Raw genomic sequence first — 24644 nt, 5'->3', positions numbered from 1 at the left:
ATTATGGCCTTATGCCAAGCTTTCTCACGCATATTCTTTTTTTGACTGCCTGGAACCTGACTCTGCCAGCCCCTGACTACAAAAATGCATGCCACCCTGTTCTATCTACTTGGATTCTGACCTTGCCTGCACCTGACTACCTATATGCCTGTTGGCCCTGGTAAAGAGACGTGCTCTGCCTGAATTGACAGCAATTCCACCTGCCCCTGATCAGACTCTCTGCCCTGGCTCAGCTTCATCTACTTGTTCCCCTCCTTCCAAGCCTCTATCTACAAGCCATCCACTGTAACTTTCCACCCTGTTTTCATGCAGTTAAATCAATCTGCTGTTCTTCATTCTATCCTATCTCTGTGTGCTGCTGGATCTGCTCTCCAATTGTGTTACAGTATGTTCTTACATTGAGCGCATTCATTTTGCAAGTATAAATGGTTGAAACAATGTTTTTTAATTATTAAAACTAAAAGTTGTTTGTGGTTGCCATTTAAATACTATCAATGATGATAAATGTATTAGTTAACAACATGACTCCTCGTCTGATTTCAGGTGCATATTGAGACTAGAGGTGCAAGCCAAATGTTTGAGTTCATAAGGAAACGTCTATCCCACACCGAAGCTTACCCTCACCTGCTGTCCGTCCTACAGCATTGTCTCATGATGCCATGTGAGTCTCGCTGCGCTGTTACCATATATATATAATATATGCAAACTTGATTTAACTTGTATTCAATTTCAGTAACAACAGTTCCATATTTGTATGTTCACAGTTAAGCAAAATAGTACCATGATTCATTATTGGGTGTTGTTGGATCGGATAGTTCAGCAGCTGGTTCTGCAGACAGACAAAGGGGAAAATCCAGATGTTGCTCCCCTCGAAGACTTCAATGTTAAAAATATTGTTCGAATGTAAGTTGCATCTGTGTTTTGGAAGAAAATAAGACCTGCTCCACTGTCAGTTATATTACTGGTATACGGGGATGCAATTGAGTGACATTAAATTAATGCAGTATAATTGAGGATAAGAATTTTATAAATACTGAAAAGGAGCTTCAAAAGGACTCTGCTGGCATGCATACGGCATGGCAATAGTTATAGACAAGATGGGGAATGCAAAAACAGTTTTATTTACTGTAATGTCAATAGTCAGATGCTTTTTGTAGCCAACAACAGTCTTTGTTGTGAATTTGGCTGCGGGATTACTCTAGGTGAGATCAATGAAATGTAATCATTAAAAAAATGCTAGCACCTCTTTTTTTTATACATATAAATAAGAGTTAACAGGGTGGAGGTTAAGTCGTTTTGGAGGTCATTAAAGAAGCTTAATTTTAGCCATCTTATCCATTCTAAAGCCAGTTATAATGCTGTTTATTGTCATGTTGGAACATCTAAATTTGACTGGTATCACGTCTAGTTTTTGACTAGAGGTATATTTGAATCATGAGTGAATCATTTTTTGTTTAGCTTATGATTTTCTAGAACAGCCCATGAGACCCAAAGGCTCAAACTGAACTGGAATTGGTAAGAAAACCCCTTTGCCTACTGTGGAGCAAGCTTTCCATTAATATGGACTGCAATCATACCAGACAAGGAAGAAGTCCTATTGGGAAATGATCACTTTTAAGCTCACATGTGCAAACCAAATGCCTTCAGCTCAAATGTTATTAGGTTGAATAAAGTAAAAGCACTCAAACTAAAGAATGTTGTAGGGTTAGGGATGGCATCATGCTCTCAAAGACCATTGTGTGCTTCAGAGTTGACAGATAAATAATGGAATTCTTTAGTTACCAAAAAACATGTTTTATTTCCATATTTCCTCATCTGTATGAGGTGAATCAAAGGATCGTTTGTGTATATTTGACAGAACAGATTGGTTCTAAGACAGCTGGAATAGGCTCCCAGTGAAGTTCATGGCTGGAGAGGCACTGACGTCATCAATCAGATTTCCAAACATCCTATGAGCCCACTCAAGGAGCGTATTCACACATTTTACTGGCAGCAGTTAGCTGCTTGATTAAAATCTCATATCTGCATTCTTTAAGCATGCAATATGTAGCACACATAGAAAGCTGAAACAAAAATGAAATGAAGTCCCCATCTATTTACGTCTGCGACTGCTTCGATTAAATTGTTCTGTATTCAATATGACAAGCCAGAATATAAAAGGGATGTCTTCAAATGGCTAGCTAGCCTGTCATCTTTTCCAGCAAAAAAATAGTTACCTGTACTTTCATAATTCCAATGAAAGGCTAGCTGCTCTTTGGCGAGGGAAAGCAGGTGACATTAATGAGATCTTTGAAACTCTTTCGGTTCTCCATTACCTTAGCATTCAGATGCGGATGTCAGCAATGTTCCCTCTAATTTGCAATGCGCCTGACCATTCACACAAATTCCCTGAGCAGACCAAGGTGAGCAACTTCTAACATGCGCACAGTGAGTCACCGTGCGCATACAGTATCTGATGTTGCTTCTAAAGTGACTCATATCACATAACATCACATTTTGTCATTAATGAGCAAGGAAGGAAGGGGGGCTTAAAGTATATCCAGGGGCGTAGCTGTGGCCCTGGACTAAGCCAGTGAGCTCATGCGTGGCTTGTGCTTTGATGATGCAAGGCAGCTCAGAACTCCAACATTTCATGTGAACAGCACGACATGATGATGTCCAACAACTTTTAAACTAACGTGTGGACGGGTCATGTGCTTTTGGGTACTTATCCCGTCATTTATGAAGGGATAGCTGAGGTGAAAAGCGTCATCCAGGACCAATATGGGAGAAGGATGCATCTACGATTGACATGTTTGTGGAAGCCAATTCACATAATTTGGAATCATTATTGGTTTTGATCCCAAAGAGTTACTTTAAATTTCATTTTTTGCAATGGCCAAGAGCTAGAAAGTTATTTATTTGTTTGTTGGTTGTTTTGGCTCACTGCCCACTGGACATTCATGTTACATGGTTTCTTTACCATAATGTTTTCCTATTATTTGAAGTATTTTTGTTTGAAGAGGTTTGGAACTACTATGGAGATAAATTCATAGTTTTATTGAATCAAAGATAAACCTGTGGAAGTTTTTATTTTATTTATTGTCTTTGAACCTGGGCAAGCATATGAGTAAACCAGGCGGCCAGAAGTCTTGAATTGCACAATGTTGCCAGACAAATCACAGCAATTTTGATTGTTTGTTATTATTATTATTATTATTATTATTATTATTATTATTATTATTATTATTATTATTATTATTATTATCTTTACATCTTGAGCAATAAGTGTTTTAAACATGACAGTGTAATGTATATTGTACTGTCACCATGGCAATAAACGAACCACAAGTTGTGAACGAGAAAATAAAAATCTCACCCACACAGCTTGTTCTTCTATTTGCATAAACTGTACAGCCATTCCATCTAAAAAGAAGCACATTTCTTTTTTACTTTCGGTTGGTGAATGGATGCGTCGCTGCTCGTTCGTTTCGAGAGGAGAAGGCATTTGCGTCTCTTAGGCCTTGTTTACTTGTAACCGGCTAATTTAAAGCTGCATAGAATCCCCCTCGTCGTCGACGTTTGTTCATTTAAAAAAGTTGCGTCTACTGCAAATCCCTGGCATCATTAGTGCCCCCAACAGGAGGCCTGAGAAGCAGCTAAAGTGGGCCTCCCTAATGCTTCTTCTCGCATGGCACAAAAACCAAACCACAGAAATATAGTTGATGACATAAAAAACATGAGTCATTATATCAATCAGTTAAATTATGAAAATTTAGTTCATATAGTATTTGTATTTGAACATTGACTAGCGGCATTAAAGACAGCACACAGAAGGCCAAGCAATCAGCGTTGTGCTGCGTTACAGGATGTTAGAGCTGTGTGTGAAAATTAAAATATAATATCAAAACAGCAATTAAAATACAGTATAATACAAAAACAGCAAAGTTAAATTGAAAATTGACTTTAAAAAGTGACTGGAAAGTATCAACCATTTAATTTATTTTTCCATTTTGTTTTTTTTTTTTGTTTCCATGACGGCAGAGGAGACCTGGCCACCCCTGCTTCATATGATCGCACGTTACTATTATCTTCTAATATGAATATTGCGAGTTTTTAATAAAAAGGTCTTGGCCTATACAGCACCACAAAACCCAATGATTCACAGTACCGATAAAAAACTGTTGTGACTTGTCACAGGTGAGCCTTTCATCTTCAGATTTTAAACAATTTTTGAATGTTCAGTTAGCAACACATCTAAAAAAATATTTTTCCTTGTATGTAGTGTATGTAATGTAGTGGCCACATACTGACTAAAGGAAACACATATTTTGTTTGTTGTTTTGTTGTTAACCTCCAAGTTTATGAACCTGACTTATTTTCTATTTGCTCAGAAGAATGTTTAGACCTCTTTGTAGTTACTTTTTGGTGCTGTTAAAAAAAAAAAAGTCTCAGGAGCGCCCTCTAGGAAATCTAATGTGGATGTGGTTAAAAAAATAAATAAATAAAAGATCAATCTCCTACTTTACGCTCAAATGAACTTGGCCATTGTTACATATGTAGTGTGTTTTCAATCTATGTAACCATAAGTCTTTATCAACTTTTATTAACTTCTCTTAGTTTCTCTTAGAGTGTGTAAAAGTCTCATTCGAATAGTGATGAAACCAAAGGCACATTCCTGCACACAGGAAAGACAATAGAGGGTTAGGGGTTATTGTACCTCTGACCATGCTTCAGGGTGACCAGATGGCCTGGGGCCATATAGTTTGGGGGGTTTCAGGATGTAACTTGAAAACAAAGGAAAGAAGGAGGAGGTAAAGGGGTTTGAGAAGTAAGAAAGGAGAGCTATGAGGGCACTCGTCATCTTGACTGAGCTAGCATTAACATCAGCAGTGTGGAACTATAGAATAAATCTTTTTCCAACCAAGATGCCTGAGTCCAAGAGGTCTTCATTTTCATCACCAACCAGCATTGCCTCGCGGCAGATTCCGGAAACGCAGCTAGGCCAGAACCACTACAAGCTTTAAAGAAATTCACCACAATTATTTCCGCTCAGAATTTTTCATCGACCTGTGAGGGCCCTTTAAACCTGCTTGCATCTCTAGTTATAATGCAAATTTGATGGCATCCACCACAATCTGACTGCCTGCACTTCCATCAAATCCACCAAAATCACTTTGCACTAACAATTAGACCTGCATTTTGGTAGTCTAAAATTTAGTCTAGCAATTTTTTTTTTTTTTAAAGAAAACCTTGGTCCACCGGAATGCCACACAGCTTGGTGTACCAAATTCATAAATCTGCTAAATAATGCCTTCCCTAAGAGGAAAATGTATCTTGTATCTTCAATGCTTTTTAAGCCAAACATTGTTTACTTTCTGTGAGCAAATTGTCGGGTGTGTCGGGGGCAGAAGCAGCTCATTGTGTTATAAAGCCCAGTGACAGGCAGTGCGGTTTCCAACATGCTAAACTAGAGATGCCCCAGCAGAAAATTTAAGTTGCACCCATTTTTACTTGATGACAAAAAACATCAGTTACATTTTAATGCACTGGGTCGAGTTGTTAAACGCAGAGAACTCTGCGGCTCCCTGAGTAACCTAAATGAGCCAATAGTAGGGAGGATTGTTTAGGTCTGTTTGTTTAAAATTCACACGTCATGGATTCAAGAAACTTTAACTTAAATCAAAATTAATGCATCCAATTATTTTTTTAAACTAATGAAAATGGTGGCCTTAGGCAAGTTATCGTACCTATATAATGGGTGTTCTCTTATGTATACTATTTGTGTACATTACATTAAAGGTTGTTCAACTACTAAAACATTGTCATGTGCACCATATGGTGTAGAATCTGCTCTGTATGTGCACCTCATTTCCGATATAAACTTTGTCTTTATGTTTTGCTCAAAAGGCTTGTCAAGGAAAATGAAGTCAAACATTGGAAAGATCAAGCAGACTCAATGAGAAAAGGTGAGACACACCACATTAATTTTATGTTAACCTCTTAGTCTTGTGCAAAATAAATGAAACATACAAGTAAAACAAAAATAATTATGATCATGAAGGTATAAGTGTAGTGTAGTGATTTTGAATGTGAAGTGTGCAAAGCACTTCATATTCAAAATCACTATGATGGAGGCACAAAGGCATCATTGGTGTTTAGACAACATTTTGGTTGAGAGGTATTGATCTCGAAAGTCCGAATCGGCCAATATCTTGCCAACTTTCCTTGAGTACACAACCATCCAATAGTTTCTGGTGAGCACGCAATAGTATCTGATGAACACGCAATAGTTTCTGGTGAGCATGCGATACTATCTGGTGAGCACCCGATAGTTTCTGGTGCGCACGGGATACTATCTGGTGAGCACGCGATAGTTTCTGGTGCGCACACGATACTATCTGGTGAGCATGCGATACTATCTGGTGAGCACGCGAGACTATCTGGGTTTTGTATTTTTTTTTCCATGTCCCTTTAGGGGCTCCGTACTTTGCGGCAAAACTCGCCTGCCAAAAAATAAAAGTTTCAATGTCGCATTCAAGTGGTCGAGACCGTGCTAAATATTGTGTTGCCAATGCTCCACTATCGTTAGTTTAGCACAGTAACTACGGTTCAACAGCTGTTAAGTGAAGCAAACACTGCACATACCAGTTGTCCCAAGATCTCGCTTCCGCCTTTCTACAAGCCTGGTGAGTGCTCTTGCTTGGCTCTGTTTTGTATTGAAAGCTCAGCTGGCTGTGTTTGATCGCTCCCGGTGACTGCAAAGCGGCCGCCATGATTCATTCCTGCCCCCTGTGTGAGCCGTTGAATGTTCTCGAAGTTGATTGGCTGTCGCAACGCGAAACGCGAAAAAAGTTGAAAAATTTTAACTTCACGTGAAATTTCGCTTCTCATGACCATGCGCGGCCATTCGCGTCGCTCCATTCGCGTCTATCGCATCGCCTGAAGCACATTCGCGCCCGGTCGCGTGAACTTCATTGACTACAATACAAAACTCTCCGCTTTTTCGCCTCGTTCGTGTTCGGTGTGCACGTAGCATTAAACTAAATCATCTCCAAAACATTATTTCGGATGCAGCCCGCGGGGCCTGGTACCAGTTGATCCGCGGACCGGTATGGGTTGGGGATCGCTGCTATAAAAGATATTTTCAGTCATTTCACCTATTTTGTGAAGAATGCACATGTCAATTCATAGTTTTGTGCCTGTAGGGAGACTCTACAATGTTAAGAGTCATGAAAAAAAATTAACACAATGAAAGGGAAGGTGTGTCTAAATGTTACGCCTGTATTCTTCTAGAGGGGTAACAATATTTGCATTCTTACCCAGTGCTATTGCTCAGCTACCCGCAGCCCTGGAGCAGCATGCGGCTCATGCATCCTTATGTTGCAGCTCTGTGTGGCTTGGGAAAATATAGTATGCTTGCTTCAGACCGACTGTGTGGACAGTGTAACAAATGATGCATGTGAATTTCAGTCAATGTAGTTGTGCAATTTGGTAATAAGATGACACCTAGGACATGTTTGGAGCAAGAGGACATGAAACAAAACTCAAAACAGCTGATCAGATTTGGAAATGTCAACAAATGTCAACAAAGACAAGAGAACAAAAGTATAACCCCTGTAAATGTGCAAAACATGGACAAAATCGGATATTCAAAAATTTCATAGGTCATTTTCTTAGTACATTGCTGGAGCAGACTTTTTGTATGGCTCCGTGCTACACATGCTTACAAATTTCCAAAGATCTGGGTGAAATTTACAGTTTGCTTCCTTAACTCTTTAATTGCCAAGCCAAATCTGAAAAGAGAACTCAAGAGAATACAGCACCAGGTGGTTATGAGCATGTTTATTCAGTTTTCAAAGCCGGCAGAATATCATTTCATGATTATGTAAACATTTTAGGTACCATAAGAAAGATAAGATTAATTTCATTCATGAAAAAAAAAGTAGTTTCCACCTTATTTCATTATTTAGCAGTTACCATGTTGTCTGTTGTTTAGTGATATCGCAAACATCTCTGAACAAGTATTTAAAACATGAACAAAAACAATAAAATGGCAAAATATTTTTTAAACAGCAACAGTTTCACATTTGACCAACTAAAAAAATGGTCTACTTGCATTAATATTTGAGTGATTTTGTGTGTGTGTGTGTCAATATATATATATATATATATATATATATATATATATATATATATATATATATATATATATATATATATATATATTGACTGATCTGCTCTTACCGCAGTCCTGTCAGCTATCTAAGGACAACTAACAGTCCTGACCGACTCTCCGTTTAAAGGGTTAAGACGTCCCGTTAGTCCAGCACAGCTCTAACGCTGTATCGCCGGACGACGAACATCTGCGTAAGCCGGTGTCGAAGAAGATACGTTCTGGTGCTCACTGCCTTTAAGTTTTTAAGCGTCTACCCATCTTACTTTAATCCGCCGACTCGTCGAGTAACCGTTGAGACGAGAAGGTAGAAAAACCACGCAAATTATATATATGGCAGCTCTTCTTCTAAAAGATCATTTGCACTTGTTAAGACCAGAATAGGGTTTAGCAGTCTTATACGACCACTCGGGTACGTTTGTTTTAATTTCAACCAACTCTGAGTAACTAAACTTTATTCAAAAATGGCACTGCCGATAAAAGGGCAATATCATTACTTCACTTACAAAAGACTAGGAGGATCTCTAATTTTGGTTTATAAGAATGACTGAGATAGAATAAAGAATGAAATTTTGAAGTATTTATTTAGCGAAAGCAAAGCAAATAATTATTCACAGTATCAAAAAGTACATGGCTGGGCCTACCATGCCCCCTTAATACATAAAACACAAAAACACATTCAATACATTTTGTCTTTCAGCTAATAAATGATCAAAATAAGATGTCGTCCAAGGCTATGGAAAACCATGCACAAAAACAGTTATAATGAAATAAAGAATTCAAAACATAATAAAAAGAGTGGAAAGTTTCTAAAAAGTCTAATACCAATATTGGAAGGGAGTCAAAGTGATCAGTTTCAATTCTCCTAAATTACGAATTAATGACATTATTAGTTGGGCTATCGGATGGATTTAGAATTTAGAATGGCTGTGTATATATATATATATATATATATATATATATATATATATATATATATATATATATATATGTATATATATATATATATATATATATATATATATATATATATATATATATATATATATATATATATATACACACACACACACACACACACACATCGTGGCGGACACTAGGACCATGTCTCTCACCCAGTAGGCATGATGCTATGATCCTTTGATGCTTTGAACCTGTTGGCTTTGTCTTTGCTGTGCTAGTGGAGATCTTTACTCTTCGCATGCCATCACAAAACTGATACAACAAAGTCCAAAACAGTGGCGGACACTAGGACCATGTCTCTCACCCAGTAGGCATGATGCTATGATCCTTTGATGCTTTGAACCTGTTGGCTTTGTCTTTGCTGTTTTGGACTTTGTTGTATCAGTTTTGTGATGGCATGCGAAGAGTAAAGGCAAAGCCAACAGGTTCAAAGCATCAAAGGATCAGAGCATCATGCCTACTGGGTGAGAGACATGGTCCTAGTGTCCGTCACAATATATATATATATATATACACACACACAATGGGCCCCCGTGTTATGAGATTAATCCATTCTGCGGTTGGGATCGTAATGCGAATTAGCTGTATGGCGGACAATTCAAGTCTATGTTAATTTTGTAATGCGTGTAAAACCCCAGTTAAAAACATCACTCTATGTTCATATGAAAAATTGGAATCAAATTAGTATACTGAGTGCAACTTATATATAAAATGTACATGCATAAAGTTAAATCATAAATCATAATCGTAAATGAAAATAGTATATAAAGGATTTATTTACCTTTGAGCGACTTATGGCCATTTTCCATAGTGAGGGTATTCTAGCGTAGGCTAGGCTAAGCTAGCGTAGCCTTCATCGTATTTCTCCAGCTTCGTTTCCATATAAATCAGCTTCTTAGTTCTCTCTTTAACATCACTAGCAATCTTTGGACTCATGGCTAACCAATTCAAATTTGAATTAAGCGCTAAAATGCACTATATAAATACGTTTTTGTAAACACAGGAGAACAAAGATTTAACAGTTTACTATTTTGGGATGAGTGACGTCGACCAATAGCAGACCAGCATGTTAGTGTTTACGGGACGCCAACCAATAGTAGACCAGCATGTTAGGGAGTTGTGACACCGACCAATAGCAGACCAGCATTGTAGTGAGGTAATCAGTGACACTGTTGTGTTTTCTGCTTTTAAGTTGTGCCTGTTGAGTTTTCTGCTTTTAAATTGTGCTTTTTGCAATGGCTGAGTTCACAGTTATAGTTATAGTTATAGTTATATCCCCTTGTTATAGAGGATGCCTATATATATATATATATATATATATATATATATATATATATATATATATATATATATATATGTGTGTGTGTGTGTGTGTGTGTTTGTTTGTAAACATCAAATAAGATCAAATAAGATTACATTTTTTTCAGATCATCAAGAACTAAAACAACGATTTGAAAAAAAAGAAAGGGAATGCGAAGCCAAGAATAAGGAGAAAGAAGATATGATGGCAATGGTGAACAAGTTGAAAGACAAACTGGAGCGAGAATGTAATGATCACAAACAAGTCCAACAACAGCTGAAGGAACTGTCAGCTCGACTGCAGCAACTCAGTTCCGTATGTTGACGACAGAACATTAATATTTTTACCCAAAACTTGTGATCCTGTGGTTAAAACTATGGCAGTATTTTTACATTCGTGACATGGATTTCCCATCTCTGTTTGAATTTGAAGAGGTGTCTATGATCATAAATGAAACAAATTAATTGTAAACAGAGCCCCATTTCTCAAAAAAAGGATTATTTTTACCGTAACGCAGCAGTGGCAATGATGTACATCAATGTCATATTTTATTTGAATGTGTGCTTTGTCCACCTGATCCAAAATGTACCATATTTTCCGGACTATAAGCCACACCGGTATATAAGCCGCAGGGGGAAAAATTGAGCAAAAAAAAAAAAAAAAACATCTTTTGCCACAGATAACCCGCACTGAACTTTAAGCCACAGGTCATAACATCAGATATTTATGCAAAAAGATGGTTTATGAAAGTTTTAATTTTCTTTTAATATACTGCAACATCCTTTCTTTAACAGACCGAACATGCCTGTATGTTCACATTATATTTATAGAAAATGGGTGGATCAATATTACCTACACATAACCAACAGAATACTGCATAGTTAAATAGCAGTTCAAACTTGAAATCAACGTTTTGATAGCATTCTGTCTCCCATTGTTTGATAGATTAATTTAGTGAACAATGCACACACTGCACATAAATAATATATACAATCATATTATAAATACAATCATATATACTGTATACTGTATATCAAATTTACACGTCACATACTTTTATACAAGATCTTACTCAATTTAGACATTTTTAACAAATATTTTTAATAATATATTTTAAAACTCTTTTAGAGCACAGACAATAATTCACATCTTTTCAGTTCTATTTCGTGATAGAGATTCCTTGAGCAGATACACAAATTTGCTTGACCAGTGGGAAAAAAACAGCAAATAAGCCGCACTGGACTATAAACCGCAGGGCTCAAATCATGAGGAAAAAGTCACCGCTTATAGTCTGAAAAATACGGTAATCAAATAATTCTATCAAAAGGCAGTGAATAATCTGCTGATTTTATTATTTACTGTTCAAATTAGACATCCAGTGTTCTTGGTGGACCTCCTGTGATACCAGATAGTTTGGTTCCTCTTGTTCCTGTTTCATCTGCTATTCCTCCACCTCCTCCCCCACCAGGTCCCCCACCAGGGGGGCCACAAATGTTTGGCAGCATTCCATTTGCTCCACCTCCTCCTCTTGAAAGAATATCAAAGAAGAACATTCCCCAGCCAACAAACCCAATGAAGTCATTCAACTGGAGCAAGCTACCTGAGGTACAAGTATTGCTGCCAGACCTGTTAATATTGACACACACACACCGGTATAGATACTGTATATATCTTTAAGATGCATGAGACACAAATTCCACAAGACGAGCTGTCTCACAAGATTGAGTCCACGAGAATGAGACAAAAATTTTTGCAAAATTTGTAGTATAAAATAATGCTTAATATACATTTTCCAGTTTACAAAATGTTTTCTTTTTTTTTTTAGGTCACACTGCTAGAAAATTAACATGTGCCAATGTTAACATAATCTGTCGTGCAAATATAAACATCAAAACTGCCAATAGTTTGCCATTATTTTCTTCAACTTCAAAACTAAACTATCACCACACAGGTCATTTGAAAGTAATCAGAGCATTGTGTTTTTCTCCTGAAGACCAAAGAAACAAAGATGGCCAATTTACATTTTTTTGATGGTCTGTCAGTTGTCAGCGTGCAGCACCCTTTCTGTCATTGTCGGCCCGTCAGTTTTTTCACGCAGAAAATTGTAATTGTCGATCCATCATCAACCCCCCATCGCTCACTTCCAAAGTCAACTCCCCCGATTAGCAACACCCTCCCCTAAAAGTCATAATGAACTAAACCCCTTGCCAGTAAGATATAATAAGTCATCATGTAGATTAGATTTCACACATAAATCTGCAGTCGGATCTAGATTGCAATTGGCAGTCATGTCCACTGGGAAGGATTATCATGCTTTGTATGTGTGATATTTAACCTCTGGTTTGTTCATCAAGCCATAGAAATGTAACCACTTGAACAACCGTTATATGGTTCCATTATAAATTGTGAATGTTCTATGTCAGGTTCATTTGTTAGACATTTGTAAGAAACTGTAAACAAATAAGGAGAAAAGGCAATCTTCTTCCAGCTCATGCATGAGGGGAGTGAAGAGGAACGGGCCAGGGTCAATTCTACTGCGCTCTGCCAGCCTCTCTGAACCCCCTCTCTTTTATTTGATACAGAGGTCCCTAACTACATGAAGGTTCCAACCCTAAAAGCGGCAAAAGTGCATCAGGGGAAAGACTATGGCTGGAATCTAGTGTACTTGTCCTTCTATGTGTGAGCATGTGGGTGAAAAACGAATACATGTATGATAAATGATCAGGATCGTTATCAGGCTCCTGCTGAGCTTGCTGATGAGCTGATCGTTTGAATCAGGTGTGTCAGGAAAAGAAACCTGGAAAACATGCAGGAAAGCGGCCCACGAGGACTGACTTTGGACACCCCTGCAAGCAGTGCACTCATTCTCAACGCATACCTTTTCTTCTTTGCAAACAGTTATATTTTGTAGCAAATTTATAGTCACTATAATAATTACAATCGTAATCATAATCATTCTCACAGCAAAGCATTTTATTCATTGTAAGCATTTATATGTTTTAGCAAACGTATAATCACTATATTTACAATTATTCTAACATCCTACTTTCTTTCACTGTAGTAATCAGCATGCTATTTCATAGAAACATGGCAACTGCTCACTGCCGCTTATGAGTTGCAGTGCTGATCTGGGTATACCCTTGTTAAAGTAAAAATACAGTGGTACCTCTACTTACGAATGACTTGTTACAAAAAAACAAATCTTATGAAATGGCTCAGTGGAAAAATATTGTCTCTCGTAAACGTACAAATTAAAACAAAAACGTGTCTCTCTTGCACTCATCACCAACACACAAGCACCACTTCTAGGCAAACAAGTGAACTGTATTCATATTGTCAACTTCTACAAATAATATCAATTTAGATGGTTTAGGAGTGTTTTTTTTTTTCTTGTTTTAATTCATTACATTACATTTTGACCATTATGCAATAAAGTAATACTGTACCAATATGTATTTGTTACAGCTTTTGATGATATTTTTTTATAAATTAGTAATATTCATTAAAGGGTTTAGGAGCATTTTGGGGGGTTTGGAACATATTTACATGTAAAAGGTGTCTCTATTCACATAATGAAATTACTTCCAGAATGAATTACCGTATTTTCCGCACTATAAGGCACACTGGATTATAAGGCGCACCCTCAATTAATGACATATTTTAAAACTTTTTCCATATATAAGGCGCACCGCATTATAAGGCACAACAGTAGAAGCAGTCAAACTTTATTAGTAGATTACAAACCAGCTTTCTGACAACTCCATTCACTCCTAAAATGAATAAACACCTGTCTTATGTTTTATTTTCTTAGTATTTCCATGTCAGTTTATCTTTTAACAGCAAGTTATAACATGTAGTGCAACATTTATATGAGGGAACTTTTCCTCCAGTGCAATCACAATATAATAATACTAAAAGTAAGAACAATAATAACTAAAATAATAACTCTAAACTCTCAATAGCATAATAACTCAATGTCATTATGACCAACCTTGTTCAACTGGAAACACACAAAAGAAACAGGTAAAGCTTACTTTATCAGTTCATTCCCCAGCTACGAATCTCAATCTAAATATTGATCCATATATAAGGCGCACTGGATTATAAGGCGCACCATCAGCTTTTTTTTTTTTTTTTTTTTTTTTTTAAAGGCTTTTAGGTCCGCCTTATAGTGCGGAAAATACGGTAATTTCGTAAGTCCAGTTGCTTCAGTTGCTTGTTCCAGCAAAGGAAGGGGAATGCTTCATATATAACTACTGTATAGTATTTCCGCGCATTGAGCAAAGAAACCACCAAACTTTTTCACTTCTTTCCTGGTACTGCGGCTGAGCGATGCATTTTCTCTGAAATAACCTTTATTTCTTTTGTGAGTTGTGTTTTACTCCAGGGCTACACTTAACTGCAAAACCTGCCTGGTAGAAAAAAAAGTTTCAAAATAGGAGGTTACCAGATTTTTATATTTTTTGTCATTACACATGCACAAGTACAAGGCAACAAAATTTCACTTAACAGGCTTGAACTGTCCAGGGAACATACAAAGGCACACGATCGAGTGGCCGATATAAGCACGATTGCTGTCTTGGTTTGGTTCAACAGCAGTTTAAAAAAGGGCATGTCAGGTATTCCAAGTTTCGGCTTTGCCCCATTTGGCGTTCACCTTAACAAAATTAATTTCTGTACAACAGGCAGTGACATTTGACCTTCCCTGAAGCCAATTGGCTGCCACAAGACCAAGAGCAAAATAGTTCAATTTATTTATCTTTGCAAAATGAGCAGAATTTCAGTTCACTCCCTAACACCCCATTGCTCCAAATGTGTTCTCTGCACCACCCTACATGCATTCGCATCCACCGTGTGAACTACATTAAATTTACTGATCTTTTTTTTTTTTCCTTTTTGTCAGAGCAAAATAGAAGGCACCATCTGGACAGAAATTGATGATCTGAAGGCATTTAAAGTTCTGGATCTTGAAGAATTCCAGCAGACATTCTCAGCTTACCAAAGGCCACAAGTAATTAGTCACTGAAGTCGGTTGCATCTTGACATCAATTTGTCCTCGCGAGAGCATGCAAAAACCTTAACAAGTAAAAATTTCCCTGACAAACAGAAAGAAGCTGATGATGATAATGCCGTTGTAAGAAGAGTAAAAGAGCTTTCAGTGATTGATGGTCGAAGAGCGCAGAACTGCAACATTTTGCTCTCACGGTCAGTGTGTGTAATGATTTGTTTGGAATTTTTTTATTATTCAGTGATTTTGGGAAATGTTATGTATCAAAAGTACTGTACCAGTGGCATTGACTCTTGCTGATGGCATCGGTGACTAGTAAAGAGTTGAGTACTTGTACTCGTATCAGTCTGGAAAAAAAGTGGTATTGAATGGCGCTTAAAAACTTATTTATAAAAATGTTGGTGAAGTTTTCACTTATGGACGATACTGCAAATTAATATAGCAGTTCATAGCTCTTTTTGCAAGCCCAGCATCCAATCCAATCCAATTCATTTTTTTTTGTTAAGCACTTTAAAACAACCACAGCTGACCACAGTGTTGTACAGAAAAATAAACTATTGTAAAAACAGACACAACAGCTCAAAGACATAAACGCTAAATCTGATAAGACAAAATGAGTAAGGGTCAAAAATAGAATAAAATGAAGGATAAAAAAAATGAAATAGTGAATAAAAATGATAGAGATAAAAAAATAAAGGAGTAAAGTCCACTGTCTTACTAAGTGTTAAACGCCACAGAGAAGAGGTGGGTTTTGACAAGGGATTTAAAAACAAGCAGGGAGGAGGCCTGTCTAATGTGCTGAGGCAGGTTGTTCCAGAGTTTTGGGTCTGCAACAGCAAAGGTACGGTCCCCTCTGAGCTTCCGCTTAGTTTGCGGCTCTTTCAGGAGCAGCTGATCAGCTGACCTGAGATAGCGAGCAGGTGTGTAGGGGTGCAGAAGCTCAGAGAGGTATGGAGGGGCAAGACCGTTCAGGGATTTGAAAGCAAATAAAGGATTTTAATATGAATGCTAAAATGTACAGGCAGACAGTGGAGTGAAGCTAAAATGGGCATCAATTGGTCAGAGTACTTCCAAGTTTCTTGTAAAAGGTTTTGTTGTTGTTTTGTGATATTTGTCACAGGTTGAAATTGACAAATGGTGAAATTCGCTCAGCGATCCTGTCAATGGATGAACAGGAAGATTTGCCAAGGGACATGCTGGAGCAGGTAATGCATTTTTGACTAGATGTGGTTAGAACTAAACTACATATCAGCCTATTTTCATAAGCATATGTATAGCATTTGGAAAAGCAAAATGCTGGTTTAAAAAATAAAGTTCATTTGCGACTTTGAGATTAATTATCTCAATTGTCTCAAAATTAGTAAGCAGTACAGTGGAGAAGAAATGTGGAAGGAGACTGTTGTCATCCAAGGAGGATGTCAATAATTGTTATTATTAGGGAACTATTTAGACTTGTTTTAAGTTTCCCCGGGATTGCCAAAGTAATCATGATCATCTATATTGGTGACCAAGAAGCAATAGGGACCAGGCTAGGCAGCTCTCATTTTTTGTGTGCTGGTGAATTTACAGTATCAAAGATGAAGGTCAATGTAAAACAGCTTCAAGTACAGTCTATCTACCAATGTGACAAGATTTCCCAAAAATTGAAATATGTCCAATTGACAAGAATGGTAGCAAAAAACACTTCAACTTGCAGTACCCTATACCAATTACAGAGGAAAAATACTCAAGTACAGTAACAAAGTAGTTGTACTTCTTTAGTCAGGGATTAAAGAAAATAATAATACATTGATTGTTTTTTTAATTTTTGTTTATTTATTTATTTTAATGTTTGTGTCATGATCGTGTGGCATATTAAGTGAGGAGCGTGGGAAAGGTGGAACCAATAACTGCAAGGGCTAACAGGGTGGGCTCCAAAAGATGATTTAATCAAGAACAGAACAGGATGGGGAGACGCAAAAAATAATACAAAGTACAACCGAACTACTCAGAACGGAAATAAGCTCACAGGAATGTGGGGGCTACACGGATTAGATGAGGGTGACGACTAAGGTTAGGCAGCTGGGAGGGAACAGCAACATCAAGGATAAGGCTGCACAGAAAATACGCGAAAACCAGACAAGAACTGAATGCAAACTGGGAACTTAAATCAACCACACACTTAACGAGAAGACACGACACAGCTAGGGAGAGACGAAAGGCAGGGGAAGCTGACTGGCTGACAAGGAGGGCAGGTAAACAGGCAGGTGGACAAGATCAACTAATGAGACCCTGACAGCAAAAGCAGATGCAAGAGAAACAAAACTTAGCAACATGAACAAAACCCAAAGAAGACAACAAACCCCAACCACACATGACAGTTTGAAATGACTTTAGTCAAGTAAACCCAATTATGCGGTGCACTGAGACACACACAGGTATATCTTATCCAAAGGGGAAAGATTTCCAAACCCAAAATATAGGTGTATAATGGAGAAATTAAAGTAAACTGTGAGTGTCAATAATAAGAGGTTTACCATCATATTGTTTTCATAGTCAAATCTTTTGCACTGCAGGCATGACAATGGGCCATTGTTGAAAAAGGACCAAAGCATACAGTACCTTTTGAATATTTCATATGTACACATCAATTTGAGGCATTTTGATGGGAAAAAGAAAATCAAGCACAATTGAAAGACAATGTACGTGTAGAGGTATAACAAAGTATGGATCAATATACCATATTATGCTATAAGCAGGGTTGGGGGGCTACTTTTTATATTTCTTCTGACTATACTGCTGGGGTCTGTACCAGTAGTTACCAGTTGAATAATGCAGTTGACAATGTCAATCAAGTGCTATTATACTCAAGTAATATAGCTTTAGGATTATAATTACTTTTGAGTTACATCAAATCCAAATATGCAAATGAAGGAAAATAAAAGTTGCTACAGTATATAGTTGTATAGTGTGAACCCTCTGTTGAGTTTGAATTGGGCTCGATACCCCACAAATGACCCAAGAAGAGGTGTAAATAATAACACAGGAGTCAGAGATTTAGTTTTACCAATGCAGTGGGGAGAGCTTGAAGGAGAGCGTGACCGTGTGTCAGCCTCGTTGCAAAGTCTCTCTCCACGAGCTCTCGGGCTGCAGCCTTTTATTGAAAAGTTGTTGCTGGGTCGTGGCGGGTCTCATGTTTCGACCTGTGGCACCAAATGGCTGTTGAGCAAATGGCAGGTTCCGGTCGCCCCTTTGAACATTGTTTACAAATCACACATCCCCATGGCTATGCATAGACAATAGGGAGCCGGCACAGTGCCGCTGCACCAGTGCAACAGCCAGTTTATTACTAATTTATCTTACACCCTCCTATTGGTGTGGGATAAAAACAGCAAATCGAAAAAAATCTGCAATTGTCCCCTGCATACAGTATATATTCATCCATCCAATAATTGGAGTCCCTTATCCTCATTAGGGTCGCTGGCTAGCTGGTGCCTATACCAGCAGTCTTCAGCCAGAAGGCAGGGGACAATCTGAATTGTTTGCCTGCCAATCGCAAGGCACACAAGGACAAATATCTATTCATGCACCCAATCATGCCTAAGGACAATTTTGAGCATCCAAAACACCTATCATGCAGATTTTTGGAATGTGGGTGAAAGCCGTAGTGTCCGTAAAGAGCCCACATGGTCAAGGGGAGAACATGCAAATTCCACATAGGAAGGCCGGAGCAAGCTGGATCTCAACTGTGAGGAGGACGTGCTAAGCACTCTGCCACCACTGCTCAATTAATTATTTCATGAATGTAAAACTCATTAGCATGCCATTCTTTTGACTAGTGGGGGGACATGGGACACATTATTACTAAATGTTTTGTCTTTGGTTTAAGGTTTTGATTGCATTTTGGTCTACCATGATTTCGCAACTCACTTTGTTATTTCTTTGCTTTCATGGTAGAGTACAATCAAACACTGAACTGCATTGATATCAATGTTAAACAATGGAATGAAACATTGAAAACTTTTGATTTACAGTGAAAATTCAGTATGTTTATGAATTTGTAATTATGTTTTCATGTGTGTTTGTGTCTGCCTGTCTGTCTGATTAAGCTTCTCAAGTTTGTCCCTGAAAAAAGTGATGTCGAACTGTTGGAGGAGCACAAGCATGAACTTGAGCGTATGGCCAAAGCAGACCGGTTTCTGTTTGAGATGAGCAGGTATGCAGTAAAATACAACTGACCACTGTTCATTGAAAAAAAAACACGAATGTCCACAGTTCAGTGAAATGTCTTGAACCATAAATGTGTAACAACGGACAGGTTACGAGTAGCATGATGATGATTCCTTTGATTTATCTATCTTTAATAGGGACCTCAGGTTTACATTTAACGGTCAGGGTGCAAAAGATTGAATGGTAATTCCTAAGCCCCAATTACAAAGCATAACTAGGTTGTTGGCATGCAGTAGTTACTCACTAGATAAAATTCTAAGAATGTCAACCAAAGTCTGAAATACCCATGGTCACATCAGGTTTTTCCAAAACTGTGATGTCACAGTAGCTTGTGAATAGGGATTTTACAGCTGATGCACAATGTGTTAGCGCTAACTGTGTAAGTTTGAGGCACATGTCAGCTCCTTTATGTCAAAATTTCCTGCCCCTTATATTCAAAGTTTGAGTTTGCTATACAGCACATAGGGAATTGTGCTGTGTCGTTCTGGTGTAGCATGCATAAGGCTCTAATCATATCACTTCCGGTCTCCCAGTGGTGGACAGTGCAATGCCATACGCTTCCATCGGCCCGGAAACAGTTGGATTGCACAATTACAGTCTAACATTGTTTTTCATTAAACTATGGTTGATAACCTTCTAGAAATTACATGTATGTATTACAAACCACATTAACAATGAAAGTGTGATCTTTAACAGACCCAATGAAAACCTTTGCACATTGACAGTGCATTTTATGAGAATTGTGACTATTAAATACTTTAATTTTAGGGACGCACCCACAAATTTCTAGATCCCAAATGATTTCAATACAGACATTTAACTGTTTCCAACTAAACTAAAAGGCAAAAATTCATGTGGGTAGAAATTGCAGTTATGTGGTAAACACACACAATCCAAAATTCAAACATTTAAGACTGTATCTCACTGAGGGGCAGTGTTGGGCAAGTTACTTCAAAACAGTAATGCATTATTTATTACTGTCATTTTAAAGTAATGAGTTACGTTAAAATATTTCTGTATTTGAATAGTAATGCATTACACTACTATTGCATTACTTTTATTTTACTCTCACCAAATAACTGGAAATATGGCTTGCCATTCTAAATGTAGCTCATTACACTCATTACACATCCAGTGAAAGGTTGTCTTAAGCCTAAAACCAGTACAAATCATTTCATCTGTATTGTATTATCAACATTTAAAGATGAGATACAAAATCTTTTTTGTTTGTCTTTGAATCCCAGTCTTTGAATCCAATCTAAGTTAGCTTCACAACATAGTGATGCATTGGTTATGCTTCAGGCAGAAACAGTGCTTTACACAATTTCAATGTTAATATTCAAACTCAGTCGGCTAGGTTAGGAAGACATTTCAAAAATACTGTAGATCAGTGGTTCTTAACCTTGTTGGAGGCACCGAACCCCACCAGTTTCATATGCTCATTCACTGAACACTTCTTTAGTAAAAAATAAAATATGATTTTATTTTTTTTTTTACTGGAGCACGAAATTAATTGTGCATTAATATTATCTTGTTCAAATAACAAAACCAACACAGTGCATGAACTCAAAACAACTTAAAAAAAACATGTAAAAACTGGGCTAATTCCACACGCATGGCACAAACACGATTCAGCACCTGTCCCCGGGATAACCACCGAACATTCGAATGGTAAAGAAGTACCTCGAAATCAGAGCTCATTTCTTTACACAGCTCACTGAAGATGTGGTGCCTCAGAGCACTATTTCGCACATAATTCACACATTCCACCACAATTTTTCATACTTAGCGAATAAGGTTTTTGTTGCCAACGCATGCCTGTGCAGAATGCAATGCGTAACAATGATGTGCGGTGCATCGGCTTTTACTAGCGCACCAAAACCAGACTTTCTTCCCAGCATCACTGGAGCTTCGTCCGTACAAACTGCAGAGACCATAGCCCATGAAAGGTTGTCTCTGAAGAAGTCATCCACAAGCTTCTTCACATCGGCTGCCTTAGTTATTGCTAATACCGGTGTGTGGTCCCGACTGAGAAGGAGGTCTCACTCTGCTGCTTATCCAGCGCTCTCAAAGCGGACCGGTAGGGAGTCTCAGTCAGACACATATACAGCCCTCTCTAAGCCAGTGGTCCCCAACCCTCGGTCCGCGGACAATATTTAGCACGGGCTCGGCCACTGCGAGATTGCGACATTGAAAACTTCTGGTGCCACCTCTGGCCGCTGTTGATATCACATATATTACATACATAGTGAGAAGGATGATGTGGCTCTTAGAGCAGCTCAAAGGTTGAGCCGGTTGATCAAAAGGTTGCGGACGACTGCTCTAAGCGGTCTGATAGGGAGGTCTCAATCTGTTGCATAAACCAGCGACCTCAAGCGGACCGGTAGGAAATCTCAGAGCAGAACGCTTTAAATGACTGTGCCCACTAAGTACACCACCAAACCCCTAGGGTTCGATCGAACCCAGGTTAAGAACCACTGCTGTAGATGTTTCGGTGGGGCTAACGTTGGCAGCTAGTCAACGTCATTGTTATTGGGTTAAACCAGTTGCGGTCCGTTACTTCCACATGTACGCCTTCAGTGATGTCTGACTCTTGAAGGAATCTAGAAAAAGCTTCTTGCTTTAACCTAGTTCCTAGCGTGTTTGTTTTTGTTGAAAGATCGCCCATACCACACCATAGTGAAACAATTGATTTAATCCAGACAGAGTGGGAAAGTACACGAGGCCTCGGGCCAGTCCTGCCATGGGTCGGAGCAGAAAATGGCAATGTTTCACCTTCAACATTCAGTTCTTATACCCTTTTCGGGCAGTGTGGAATGCCAGTGTGTGTGTGTGTGTGTGTGTGTGTGTGCACGTGCGTGCGTGCGTGTCGGTGTGTGCGTGTGTGTGTGCATAAGGGTCTGTTTGAGCGGGGATAGTGTCTTCAAAAGTCTTTGTTCTGCCGGCCATTCTTTGAAGCAGGAGGAAGTCTGAGCACCATAAACTCTGACTGATATCTTCTCTTGAAGGCCACACCTAGCCTTTTGCTCCTGGTGGAATGTTGTCTTGGGGGATGCTATCTGTTCCTTTTGGAGGTGCCGACTTGTCTTTATTTCCCCTGGGCCAGGACCATATCTGCTTTATACTGACATTACGTCGTGTCAATCTTTATTAGAATAAACAGTTCCATGTACGCACTATTTTATTGATATATTGAATTTGAAAAATATGAATTTCCTTCAATCCCCCAATTGACCTCTAATTATTAGAGGTCACACACCAAAAGGATATATCCACATGGCAACAGTGCCATAGCCAGGAGGACAGCCAGCTGCCTCCACATGAATTGGGTCAGGATCCAGCGACACAAGATGCAATTGCCCAATTGAGTCCTTGTCTTTAGGAAGCCTGTAAAACACTCCTGTTGAAGCACCAAACACAAAATGCATAGGAGCACTGAAAACGTTATATAAACATAATTCAATTGCAGGAATACCACTCCATAATATCCCTGGACAGCATACCCCCTTTCGTTAAATTGTTAAACAAACAATTGAACACCCTCAAAAAATACATATACAACCCCACAAAGCAGGCTTCAGGAATAAAGAGTGAACGGAAAAAGAAAATGAGAGAACATATAAAAACAAAATAGCAATAAATAAAAATATTCCACAAAAACTAATTCTCAAAGGGTCAGGACATGTCATTGACACGTGGTACCACCTGTCCCCTATTGAGCCCAGCTGAACCTCGCAAGAGGTCCATACACTAATTTTGAATTGACCCAACCAATGGAAGGTCCAGCGCATGTGCCCCCCTCTCACACTGGCAGATGCACAATGCAAAGAGAAGAGGCCAGTGACGACAGCTGCTCCCAGTAGGGTCTATACCCTTTAGGGATCCAGGTCTGGGCGGAACAAACCCAAGGATGGACCCGGCATCAGACGGCCAATCAGGAGTCCAAAAGGTGTGAACCCTTTCTGGTGATTTACAGATTGTCTGATGGAAAGCAACGCCAACGTCAGGGCTTGGAGCCAATTCAGCCCTGTCTGAGCGCACCTATATGTGAGGCGTTGTTTGACTTGTATTCATGCACTCCACATGGGCCTGTGATTGTGAATGCCACATTGGCCCAAATTTATGTTTGGGGCCCATCATTTCCTCAACCGTAGCCAATGGGGTTGGAGTGAAATGTGAGCCGCTGTTAGCTCTAACGATCCGCGGGAACCTGTGAGCCGATTGAAAGAGCTTTGTTCAAAGACAGCGCATCCTCTTCAGCACAGGGTTAGGCCTTTGGGGATCCTGAAAAAGTCTCGACAATAATTGATTGATTGTTCGATCCTGAGAAAGTTTCGACAATAACTGTAAAATAACTAAAAAGGTACCTTTCGCCCTGGACTTAGACCAACATGTCAGTATAGTCCACTACATTATTGGGCACCGGCCGGTTTCTGTTTGATTTAATTTTGTTTTAGTCGTGGGGCCCACACTCTAAGTCTAACATTCCATACATCCCATTTCATTCATACGACAATTCTTTTCACTCTGTCTAACATTCCATACACCCCATTCATTCATACGACAATTCTTTTCACTCTAAGTCTAACATTCCATACAACCCATTTCAGTTATATGACAATTCTTCTCCTTCATGACAAATCATATCTAATTCTTTAACTAAAACTTTTAGCGAGCAGATCAGGGTGCCACCAGTGACGGAGTCTAGACAATATGGACACATTACTTTTGTGGGTCACTCCATGGGTGTCGTCCAGGACACAACCATGCAGTCGCCAAGTGGCAGCACCACACGTCTTGGCCCTCTCGGCGGGCTGAACCAAAGCCTCATCTGTTCTCCATACGTAACCACTTTACATTCCACTTACTTTCACATCTTTAAACACCAAGTCCTGACACCTCAGACTGGTGACTCATAGCTGCTTTAGCCTCTGCGTCGGTAGATTAGGTTTTCCCCGTGCCCCTGACTGCCATCTCTGCTGGTCTGTCCTTTATATTGTCCAACCAAG

At 38.8% G+C, this 24644-nt stretch overlaps 1 protein-coding gene across 3 annotated transcripts in view; it reads left to right on the top strand.

The window, feature by feature from the left end:
* LOC148413252 (disheveled-associated activator of morphogenesis 1-like) overlaps positions 1 to 24644 on the top strand; it is a 132518-nt gene that overhangs the window by 42588 nt on the left and 65286 nt on the right. For all 3 annotated transcript variants that reach the window (XM_088433462.1, XM_088433463.1, XM_088433460.1), the window contains 9 exons: positions 544 to 661; positions 765 to 903; positions 5890 to 5948; positions 10546 to 10733; positions 11790 to 12023; positions 15322 to 15429; positions 15526 to 15623; positions 16547 to 16631; positions 19515 to 19621. In XM_088433462.1, the coding sequence (XP_088289588.1) occupies positions 544 to 661; positions 765 to 903; positions 5890 to 5948; positions 10546 to 10733; positions 11790 to 12023; positions 15322 to 15429; positions 15526 to 15623; positions 16547 to 16631; positions 19515 to 19621 (1136 nt within the window). The remainder of the gene's footprint in view (positions 1 to 543; positions 662 to 764; positions 904 to 5889; positions 5949 to 10545; positions 10734 to 11789; positions 12024 to 15321; positions 15430 to 15525; positions 15624 to 16546; positions 16632 to 19514; positions 19622 to 24644) is intronic.

The sequence above is a fragment of the Hippichthys cyanospilos genome, chromosome 14 (assembly GCF_059441005.1).
Source record: "Hippichthys cyanospilos isolate Australia breed blue-spotted pipefish chromosome 14, RoL_Hcya_1.0, whole genome shotgun sequence".
NCBI classification, from domain to species: Eukaryota; Metazoa; Chordata; class Actinopteri; order Syngnathiformes; family Syngnathidae; genus Hippichthys; species Hippichthys cyanospilos.
Note: the sequence above shows the minus strand (reverse complement) of the source record. Positions and strands in the feature narration are given on the sequence as shown.